Source organism: Rhodnius prolixus, unplaced genomic scaffold (genome assembly GCF_049639745.1).
Source record: "Rhodnius prolixus isolate KJV_2025 unplaced genomic scaffold, Rpr scaffold_40, whole genome shotgun sequence".
Lineage (NCBI taxonomy): Eukaryota > Metazoa > Arthropoda > Insecta > Hemiptera > Reduviidae > Rhodnius > Rhodnius prolixus.
In genome coordinates, this window is record NW_027411620.1 from 605,461 (window position 1) to 617,442 (window position 11,982).

Genomic DNA, 11,982 nt, shown 5'->3' on the forward strand with positions numbered 1-11,982 from the left:
TTCACTCTTCCTTTCTCTTTTTCTCCTCTTCATCTTATACAATCAAATAACCCTCCTGCAGCTAAAAAATAATATAAAAATTGAAAAAACAAATCAAAAAACAAAGATCAATAATTAAACTCGTCAACAAGTGCCTTCCTATATTGCAATGCCTCTTTTAAGTAATTAATCAAATTCTGCCAGTTGTCTCCATTCAAAATAAAACAGACCTCATCTGTGGATAGGATTCTTTTTTTTAAATAAAGTACTCTGTAAGGCGCCAAAATCGGGCAAACTCCAATAAAATGTACAATATTTTCCACCTCATTTAAATTACATAAGGCACAAGTTTGGGAGGCTCCCGGATCAAACGGTCTGTAATTTAAATTTAGCGATTCTGACCTTGCTTTCAAAATCAACAGTGCATCCTCAAACTTTTCGCTATAGAGGTAATCGCATCTGTCATACACCAGCTTCGGGTAAACAATGTGGTGTTGTCCCTGTCTCGCCCTGGATATAGCATTCAATCGCTCATTTTCGCTTATACGTTGTAAAAGAAGTGCCAAATTACCTTTCCAAGTTTCTGTGTTTTCTATTTGAAATAGTGGCACTTGCAGCTGTATACACAGATTTTCCCAGTCTCGCCACCATAACATTTTATTAGATAAAATTCTATGGGCTATTAATTTTGGTAATCTGTTATCAGACATTTTTATTGCTTTTAAAACATATTTTATCTGGAGTCCTAATGTATACACATACATGCAGTTCAAGCCCGTTTCTAACTCGATTATATAATTTGCAGTATTTTTCGGCAGCCTAAACAACTTTTTCACAAAAAACCGTTGCAATTTTTCAACTATGTCATATTTTTTAAATCCCCAAACCTGGGCTGCATATGTCATAATCGAGCGGGAAGTTGCATAAAAAACCTTTAATTTAGCATTAATAGGGGTATCACAATTATTAATTAATTTTGCCCAAGTACAGTTGATGGCGAATTTAGACAAACGCAATCTATCGCTAAGGTGAGGCTCAAAGGAGAGAGACGGTGTAAGGCAGACTCCCAGATAGCTGTATCTGTTAACTATTTCTATGTTTTCTCCTTCTAAATTCCATTTTTCATTGACAGCGTGTCTTCCTCCCTTCTTTCTAGCAATCATTATCTTGGACTTTGCTAAATTCACTCTGAGCCCCCACGATCTGCAATAACTACCCAGGGCATCTATCATCCTTTGCAACACATCTGGCCTATCAGCCATCAGCACCACATCGTCTGCATACAATAGCAAACGGATATTCCAACCCCCTAGATATATACCTCCACCGACTTCATGATGCAGGTCATTCAGATAAATGGAGAAAAGCACCGGCGACAATAAACAGCCCTGCTTTACGCCCGACGATGTAGGAAAAAATTCTGACATGCCCTGTTCACCCCATACCGCCGCACTGGACTCTTCATATAGGTTTCTAATGATGTTCACAAACTTATTTGACAGACCCAGCATAGTTAACTTGTAAAATAACAAATTCCTCGGTATCGAATCGAAGGCAGCTTTGAGATCTACAAAAAATAGATAGATTTTCTTTACATTATCTTCTTCAAACTTCAATTGTATTAAGTTGACCAAATTAAAAATATTATCGATCGTACCGTAGCCAGCTCGAAATCCTGCCTGGAATTCATTAATTACTTTATGAGTATCCAACCACTGCCAGAGTCTGTTCAACAGAAGTCCAGAAAATATTTTAGCTTCCACATCAATAAAAGAGATCCCTCTATAGTTAGTGACTTGTTTGGTGTCTCCTTTTTTATGTAGGGGAAATATTAGGGCTTCTCTGAAATTCGGTGGCACTTGCGAGCTGTCGTAGATTCTGTTGAATGCCCGCAGCAAAATCTGTAAAAAATTATCAGATGCATTTTTAAAAAATTCATAAGACACTCTGTTCAATCCGGGAGCCTTACCATTCTTCGCCTTATCCAGCACACACTGTAACTCAAGCCTGTTAAATTCATTATCCAGGATGGGGTCGGAGACAAATGGCTCTGCATATATAATTATCGGCGCTTCCGCAGCAGGGTTATGCAACTCTTCGAAAAAAGATCTAAACTCATTTAAACTTAGCCCCGAATTACACAAAAAATTTTGTTTTTTGAATATTCTTATTGCATTCCAAAACTGTTTTGGGTCTTTAGCCCCTTTTACTTTTACAATTAACAAATTAAGGAAGTTTTCTTTTTTACGATTACACAGCTGCTTATAATTCATAATACACTTTACATAAATATTCTTTATCGCCATAGAACTGGTTTTTCTGAATAGGTTTAACAGCTTAAATGCTCTTTTTCTTTCATTTACACATTCCCAATCAAACCATTCCTGTTTTTTGACTAACGGTTTCCAAGCTTTTTGCCTAGTTGCTACTTTATGAACTACACCAATTAAATTATTAATAGTATCTATAGGTTTATCTTCTAAATTTTTGATTTTATTTAACTCAGTATCCAACTTATTTTTATACTTTAAATCATTACTATTCCAGATTAATTTTGGTAGAAGCGGGAGTGTTACAATTTCATTTACATTAGAGTTTAACAGATTCAATGTCAATAAGATAGGGCAATGATCCGAATACATTTCGGGTAGCACAACAAAATCATCTATCATTGATAAAACTGAGAAGCTGACACAACATAAATCGTTTACAGATGTACCCATGGCACCAATAAAGGTGAACTCACCTTGTGGGTCACTTTTCGACCTACCATTTAGAATAATCAAATCATTATCATCGCAAAAATCTAGCAACTGTTTACCTTTACTATTTAAACATTTATCCTTAGATTTACGTTTTTCCGAAATATTAAAATTATGATAGGAGAGGTCCGATTGAATAACTTGCTCATCTGAGATTCTTGCATTACAGTCACCTATCACTATACTATTCACGTTAGTTATTTCATTCATTAAACTAGTTAACTGATCAAAATCATTATTCCAGCTATTAACATTGATGTATACCGGCACCAAATAAATTTCAGAATTACCATTTTGCCTAATTTTAATAATAACATTTGTATTAACATTACAAAAACTACAAAGCTTAGACACCGCTCTATTCTTTTTATACCCAATAATTGTTCCCCCTATAGCTCTACCGAATTTGAAATGCCTCAAAGCGGGTTTAAAGAAAATATGAAATTCCTTAAATAAATATTCAAATGCTACACTATCTTTATCTTCCAAATGAGTTTCCGACAACAGTATTACATCAAACTTCCTTACAAACTCAAAAAACAAATGGTTATCTTTTTTACCTTTCATCCCAGCGATATTGTATGAGAGAATAGTTAACTTAACATTATCACCTTCACTGCACTTATTTTTATTTACATAGTATTCACTAGACACTTTTCCACAATTCCCAACTTGTTTCCCTTGTTGATCCATGCTATGTTCCCTTTCTCGACAGACTGATATTTTTCATTTTAAGAAATTCGTAGAAGGTTCAACTCTGCTCTGCTTATACTGTTTATCCACCTCCAGTATTTTTTTCAGGTTTCTTTCCACATCTTCCGTGAAACTGTTTCCAATTAGTTGCTTGAGAATAATGGAGCCGTCTTTTCCCTCACATAACAAACCTTCTTCTACATCCCAGCCAAATCTTTTATCTTTGAAAACAAAGCACGTTGCCAAACTAGGCCAACTATATAAACACAGTTTTCATAGTGAAGTTTAATAAAAATCTATGAATGAGTTACATTAAAAATAGTTGCATTTAAATCTTTACTAATGGCCAATATTAACCCACCACTAGGTCTACCATATACTTGAGTTTTTGTAGCCTGACTAGAGAAAATAGAATATTTCGTAAAATATGAAGGCAAGTTAGGAACTGAACTAGTGTGCCAGGTTTCACTGAAGCCCAAAATTTGAAATTTACTCAGATAGGAGCACAAATCTACATCTAGATTAAATAGCTTATAAATACCTTCAACATTCCAAAAACCCATTAAAAGATGTGAAACATTTTGTAGTTTTGAGTGAGACGATTGGCTGACTGGACTGGGACACACGAGCGAGTTGATATACATTTGTTGTCATAGTTTATCACCTTCCTGTTCTCCTCTGCGTTCCTCCTTTCCGGAATCGCTTCCTAGGGCCGCTCCAGACTGAGAAGGTGTTGTAGAATTAAGTTTCTTAATAGAGGGTGAGGCGCATTCTCGACCTTTTCTATTCTGAGAAAATCTAATTTTTTCAGAACCCCCATCGGAATCAGATTTGCCTTCTTTTCGACTAATTTTATTTCTAGTCGGGTTTTCTCTTTCGAGTTCGCTAACTGTGTAATCACGACCATCTATAGATAATACATCATTCTTCATAAAAACTTTACAATCCTCTTTTCTTGCTCGAATTAAATATGGGAGTAATTTTTTCCTAATAACTCTAACTTCTTGAGGGTAGTCGTTAGATATAGCGTAATTAGTTCCTTTCAAAATTTTACTTGCTTTTATTACCTCAAGTTTGCGCCAAAAAGAAACGAATCTTATTAGAATTGGTCTTTTACCAACAACTTTTCCTAGACGAAAAGAAAAATCGATATCTCTCGACTCCAGTAATATTCCCAAATTAATTGATATAAAATCTATAACGGTATTTATTAACTCAATTTGGGCCATTCTGGGCTGTTCTTCAACAGTATAAATAATTATATTATTTTTTCTACGGTTGGTTTCTTCTACATTCGCTCTTCCTCTGGCATTTTCAATCTCTTTTAGTATTTTGGCATTTTCTTGCTCTAGTTTATGAACTCTTGCTTTAGTTTCCTCAAGTTCTTTTTTATAAATTTTTGCTTTTTCTGTTCCTGCTTTAATTAACTCAGCGATTTGTTCTAAAGTCACTGGTGAACCCATGACTATTTTAAATTGAATAACTTTTAAATTAATTTAATTTCTTCAATAATAATTATTATTAAATAATTATTTAATTATTAGCTAACATTCCCTTGAATTTCTACGGGAAGTAATATTTTCGTTGAGTTTTAACGCATTTATTGTAACATATATTAGAAATAGTTTATTATTGATACTCTATATATAGAATATATATATAGGTATATAAAGGAAGAGTGACAATAGTAGTGTAGTAGCTAAGTGTATGTATACTGATGATATATCGTAAACAACTGAAGTCCACAGTCCCTTAGTTATGGAGAAAAAAAAAGTTTTACCTGTTCGTTTAGGTGAATAAAAAGTGATATATATATATATATATATATATATCTCCTTAACAAAAACTTACAGTTTAAAAAGTTAAGTATAAGGGTTGATTAAACGACAAAAGGTACACAAATCAGCAAGTACCTATCATTTCAATCATACTACAGCTCGTAATAATTTCAGCCATTTAGAAACATTTTCAAAAAGCTTATTTTATTTAAATTGGTTTTAATTTTTCGCCATTTTTATAAAAGATTTCTCTTACTATTAAGTTTTCCGAGAACATTCCCCTGTGAACAGTGTCTTAATGTATCCTTACAGAAGATATTAGAAAAAGAATCCATTGTACTTTTGAAACAATTGATATCATTTAAGTATAATTTTACTGCATTAAATTTTCATTAATATTTTTTACATTCTATTACACGTCACATACCCTTATGCTGGCCATTTTTTTTATCAATAAAATATTTTTGCTCAGGGAAGATTAGCACCCCTCTAGCTCATACTGATTGTAATAAACGATTAATGCATAGGTTTTTAATGAGACGCTATTCTATTAAACAATTCAAAAATCATAAAACGTTTTTAAGAAAATTCACCTTACCAACTATATTTACGAAATTATTGTTATTATTACTTTTACTTGTTTACATTTAAGTGCAATTTAGGAAATTATACATCGTCGGTTTAAGTTCATCTTTTGATTAAACAGATTGGCACTATAGTGTACCAAATGGTCAAATATTAATTAAAAATAAGAGTTAATTAATTACAAATATTTATAGTAATACAATATATTAGTGTATACAGCTTCCTTTAAATCTTTCCTCATCTGATTATACATATGAATTTTCTTATTTGTTTTTTAGTGCAACAGTCTGCATAGGACGTTAATCTCCAAAGTAATGGTTCTCAAAGCATTTTTGTCCAAAACTTTTTTTCCATTGCCTGATTCCCAGCTTCAATGAGTTGATGACGAAGTATCTGTGCGTCTGCAATATTAGAAGCACCTGTGATGATGTCATCGACATATGTGCATTGCTGGAGCGCCCGAGCGGCAAGAGGAAATCGTTCACCCTCATCACGCGCGAGTTGAATAAGAACACGCTGAGCCAGAAAAGCAGAAGGGGTTAGACCGTATGTTACAGTGTTTAACTCCATTTCTTGAATGGTCGCTTTGGAGCCATTACGACAAACAATGTGCTGGTGTATACGATCCTCCGGACGCAGTAATATTTGGCGATACATTTTCTCGATATCAGCGCACAACGCCACGGCATGCAAGCGGAAAGATAGCAAAATGGCATGAATGTCCCGTTGAAGTTTGGGGCCTGGCAACAAGCAATCATTGAGAGAAACGTTGTTACTATCTTTAGCGGACGCGTTAAATACAACTCTGATTTTGCACGAGTCTTGCTGAGTTTTCCAAACCACGTGGTGAGGAATTATATATTTCGCGGAGGTAATAGCGTTTGACATATGCTACAGGCTTAAATACTCGCGCATAAATTCATTATAGGAACTGAACTAAGACGGAATTTTACTGAGTTTACTTTCGAGACAATTGAGCGCGTGAAACGGCGAGTAAGCGTTAACGGTGAGTGCGGGAGCTCCGGGCTTGAACGGAAGTGAAACAACATAGCGCCCATCAGAATTGCGAGTGTGGGTCGTAGAAAAATGTTCCTCCACTCTATCATCATCTGGGTTAGATATATACGGAATGGGAATTTCTTCAATAGCCCAAAAGTTTTGCAGCTGAGCGGATATAGGGCACGACATGTGAAGCGAAATGGGGTCTGCATAAGTTTCATTTTCAAGAGGTCCCAGTATAACCCATCCGAATTGGGTTGAAATCGCAGAAGGATTACCAGTATTGGTGTCGAACGAATTTTGTATGAGTAGTTGCGGAAACACGTCTGCGCCAAGCAAGACATCAATCGGAGAAGGAGTGTCAAATGTAGGATCGGCCAACGTTAAGTGTCTGAAACGAGATACGACATCAGAGGGAATTTGTTTAGCGGGTAACAACGACGCAATAGAAGGCATAACTAATGCTTGAAACGATAATTTAAAGGCGAAAACACGAGAGTGTAACGTTAGCCCTATGATAGCCATAGCGGAAGTACGTGTATTGCCTACACATGAAAGTTGAGTGCGAATACGATTAACAGAAAGACCCAATGCCTGCACGCAGGATTGAGTAACTACCGACACTTGTGATCCCGGATCAATAACGGCGCGGATTGTGCGACTCTGACCCATCGAGTCCATTATAACGGCAGTTAAGGTGCCTAGTAACACCATGGGAATGTGAGGATTAGACGAATTAAACAAACAAGTTTGTTCAGCGACAGCCGGGTTTTCAGTAGTAGCGGAAATAACTTGCGGTGACGCGCTAGTAGCTGGTTGAGAGATGGGTGAATCACGGATAACCTGTGAATGTAACAATGTGTGATGGCTGTTAGAGTTACATAAACGACAAACCGATTTAGATTTGCAGTATCGCCGGACATGCGAACCAAAGCAATTGAAGCATTTTTCTTGCTGGCGTATGAAATCGTATCTTCGATCTACGGTAAGAGCGGCAAACAGAGGACAAGAAAATACCGAGTGAGCGGATTTACAGTAAACGCAAACTTGAGCGGGTGATCTGGAACGCCGGACATCAGACGTAAGTTTCTTGAAGGAAGATGAAGAATTCAACATAAATATTTGCTTAGAATTCGGTTTGAATTCCTTCACAGCAGTAGAGCCCCGAGTGTTAGATGAAATACTAGGCGACAGTTCCAATGTTTGTACTTGAGAAACTACAAAATCTATCAATTGTTGATAGGTAGGAATACCAGCTGTGGCAACCCTGTCTTCGAATTTACGAGATGTTACAGGATCTAAATTTTGAAGAGAAATAGAAAACAACAGGAAGTCGCATAAATCTGATAAATTTAGAGCCTTAAGGGCACTGACAGAGTTTTGGTGAACAGTCAAAAATGACTTGAGATTATTTAACGACGGAGAAGAGTTTCTCTTAAAGGTAACTAATTTTGAGAAATACATAGCGGCAATTCTGCGAGGGTTAGCATAACGGGAAACGAGTGCGTTATACGCAACGGAATAATTTTCTTCTGTAAACGAAAGGCCTGAAATAACAGCAGCAGCTTCTCCTGTTATGGCAGATTTCAAGTATTGAAATTTCTGAACGTTAGATAATTCTTTAACGTCATGAACCCTTGACTTGTAAGTACTGTGGAATTCCGGCCATTCATCAATATTACCGGCGAATTGAGGAATAGGTATTCGAGGAAGCGGATTGAAACTATAGTGAGGCAGGCTAATAGTAGATGCATCTGCAGTAGAAGGAGGAGCTGGCTCCTGCTTCTTTAAGAGTAAATAACGTGATTCAATGTGCACGATCAAGTCAGTGAACGCGTTGCTAACTTGATTAATTTCGAGCCGATCGCTAGTCTCAAGCAAGAAATTAATATCTTTTATTTTATTCTGTACGGTTTCAAATTTTTGATTAAGCCCTTCTAATTTTGACACATATGACTGAATGGTGGTTAATTGAGGTAGCTGTAAATCTTTTACTCTGTCATGAATAGCGGTGACATTTGAAAATATCCGTTTTGAGCAAACGGCGACAGGTCATGAGCAACTGAGCGTACTCAGGATCGGAATCCAGTTGTGATTTGGCCTTAGCGTTAGGGATGATTTCGCATTCGTGGGCAACAGAGCGAGGCGTAAGTAGGATAAGAAGGAAGCAGAATATTCAATATTTCGAACAAATTGAAACAACTGAGATGAAGAAATGCGCAGAAATGAATCAGTTTAAATACAAGTAAAATTAAATGATTCGTAAAATTCTCTAAATGTAATTAATTTAATTAATAATAATTAATGCTGACGAAAATGAATAAATAATTGAATTTAATTGAAAAACTAGGAAGATTATTTCAATGACATAAGTTGACAGGTAAATAAAAACAATAACAGAGGAATGTAAACACGGCAGGTTGCAAGAGGTTATAGCCAGCTGTGGGAAGTGAGTGCTCTAGCGGGAGATGTACGTAGTACTCCGAAACACGGCGAGGATGAGCGAATAGCGCCTAGCAACAAGAATTTTGAAAAGCTAGTTTATGAAATTGGACTTTATACTTGAGAAGATATACATATGAACCGAGCGTAACTTTTAACTTTTAATGTTATGATTGTGCGAACATGCTCTGAACATGCAAAAATTTTATTGCAACATATTACAATTTTTTGAGATGAATTTACTAAATTTGAGGAAAGAAAATTATTATTTTTTTTTATGAATCTGATACTTATTGGATTAAATTTGTTATTTTTATAGATCCGGCCCGGAGGACCAAAATTTTTATTTTTATAAATCCGGCCCGGAAGACCAAAATTTGTTTATCTTTGCAAACAAACGCGGTAAGTGGACTGTAGGTTCTCAAAGGTCTCCTCGATCTTGAATTGAGGGGCTAGCCAACCCTACGTCCATGCCGTGAGGACCGGGCAACGCGCTCTTTGAGTGCGGCCAACAGGGCAATGGCGGGCCTGGCGGTAACCCACCGCGGGCCACCTCTTTAGTGTGCCCCATCTTGTTTTCCCGTCCAACCCGATCCCTCACTTCCTTTATCGTGAGATGGGGGGTGGATTAGCCGCCCCCTCAGGTAAGGGCGACCCTGCGAACATCCCAGCCCAACATCGTACACGGGGAACATACACAATTACGAACACACACTCAACAACACGTACACGCACATAATACAGACCTGTTAGTAGGGCCCAATCCAAGGTGTTACGCGTTCCGTGCCGAGGGATGGATGGCACAGGGGTACTGTGTCGATAACCTGTAAGGTCTTCATCCCTAACGAGGGGGGCAAGCAGGTTGAGGCTGAAAGGGTGCTCGCTCGTTTAGAAGTGAGCAACCAGGGCTGAACACCAAAATGTGGAGGGTCTGGGGATGCTTACCCGTTGAGGGTGGGCGGCTCTGGACATTCTCAATAGACAGGGGGTCATTGGCGGAGCTTAAAAGGCTGAACATGACCCCCTATTTTGGTTGGGGGCGGGTTACTTTTCGTCACAAGCTTCCGAAAAGTAAAAGCTCGGAGGAGGCCAAGGCGATGGAAGTGGAAGGAGATCAACCACAGGCCGGGAGCTTAGCGAAGGCGGACTCGCCAAAGGGGGTCAGGGGGGCCTAGAAGGAGAGATGGCGGCGTTACAGGCTGCCCTGGCCGTACTACCCGTAGGAGAGGGGCGGATAGAGGAGGGGGCGGACGGTAAGGCGGGGGTCCCGGTGGGTGCTTCTCCTGGCGGTAGCGATGTCGGCTTGCTCCACAGGCCTCAAGGCCAGGAGCGGTTGCCGGCGGCTGCGGAAGCCGAGGGGCGACCCTTGGGACCCGGGGCTGACGTTCCGTCCCCCTCGGAGACCTAACATGGCGATCAGGATGGTGCAGGCGAACCTCCACCACGCAAAGGCCGCTTCGGCCGTGCTTAGTAGGAGGTTCGACAGGGAGGGGTTACATGTAGCCCTACTGCAGGAGCCGTGGTGCCATGGGGGGATCGTCCGAGGATTGAACCCGAAATTCGGGAAGGTGCTGTACAAGTCTGTAAGTAGACCTCGAGCATGTATAGTACATAGTAACAAGGTGAGCTGTGGATTAATACCGGAGCTGTGCTCCGCCGATTTTGTTACAGCTCTCCTAATTATCAACACCGAAGAGGGAGCGGAAAGGCTAGTTATTAGCTCTGCGTACTTCCCCGGTGATGAGGATCTCCCCCTCTGTCTACTGAAAAAAGTAATGGACTACTGCAGAGGTGGGAACTTGCAGCTGGTGTTGGGATGCGACGCCAATGCGCACAACATTGCCTGGGGGAGCACCGATATCAACCAAAGAGGTAAGTACCTTTATGAATTCATTACTGGTGAAGGGTTGCATGTAGCCAACGTAGGCTTGGAACCAACTTTCGTGACTGCAGCTAGAAGGGAGGTGTTGGATGTGACGCTAGCCTCGCGCTGTATGTTGAGCAAAATTGCTCACAGGCATGTATCAAGTGAGCCATCGTGCTCGGATCATAGGCTCATAAGGTTCGATATATGCACTCCACCATTGGTCATTAGCAGGCTTCGAAGCCCGAGGGAAACCCACTGGGAGGGATTTGTTGGGAGTCTCAGTGAGTCTCTCGGTGACCTTAAAGTGGATGTACGGACAATAGGAAGTCTGGGACGGGCAGTGGCACAGGTAACTGAGGCGATTTTGGACGCCTACCGGGAAAACTGTCCGGAGAGGGAAAGGCCTAATAGGTCGAAGACGGTCTGGTGGAATGATCACCTCGAGAGAAGAAGGCGAGAGGTGAGGAGGCTGTTTAATAAAGCCAAAATCAACCAAGACTGGGCATCGTATCTACAACTACAGACTACAACAGGGACAAGCGCCCATTTATCCCAGGCATACTGGAAAACATCAAGACCTATGGGAGGAGCTGGAGGCGGACCCGATTTTGGGCCTGCCTACGGACATAATGACTCCTAGGTATGACTTCCAAAAACCCTTCAAAGTCCTGATATTAGACAGAGGGGCATGGAAGAATGGGCCGCCAATTACAGGCGAATCTATGTGGTACACGGACGGGTCCAAGATGGATGACGGAGTGGGAGCCGGCGTGTACTATGTAATATCTCGGTGAGCCTGGGAAGGCTAGCTACGGTCTTTCAGGCGGAGCTAGTCGCGATTATTATCTGCGCCACCGAAATAAGAAGACGGGGAGTG

General features: G+C 39.5%; 2 protein-coding genes across 2 annotated transcripts; one reads left to right on the forward strand and one right to left on the reverse strand.

Moving 5' to 3' along the window:
* Positions 1-6,733: 6,733 nt before the first annotated feature.
* LOC141457641 (uncharacterized) lies at positions 6,734-9,809 on the reverse strand. The gene is made up of 2 exons (XM_074134845.1): positions 9,705-9,809; positions 6,734-8,701 (listed from the first exon to the last, which is right to left on the reverse strand). Exons 1-2 carry the CDS (start codon positions 9,807-9,809, stop codon positions 6,734-6,736), a joined length of 2,073 nt encoding a protein of 690 aa, XP_073990946.1.
* Positions 9,810-10,647: 838 nt separating this feature from the next.
* LOC141457642 (uncharacterized) lies at positions 10,648-11,745 on the forward strand. Its single transcript, XM_074134846.1, has one exon. It carries the CDS (start codon positions 10,648-10,650, stop codon positions 11,743-11,745), a length of 1,098 nt encoding a protein of 365 aa, XP_073990947.1.
* The last annotated feature ends 237 nt before the right edge of the window (positions 11,746-11,982 follow it).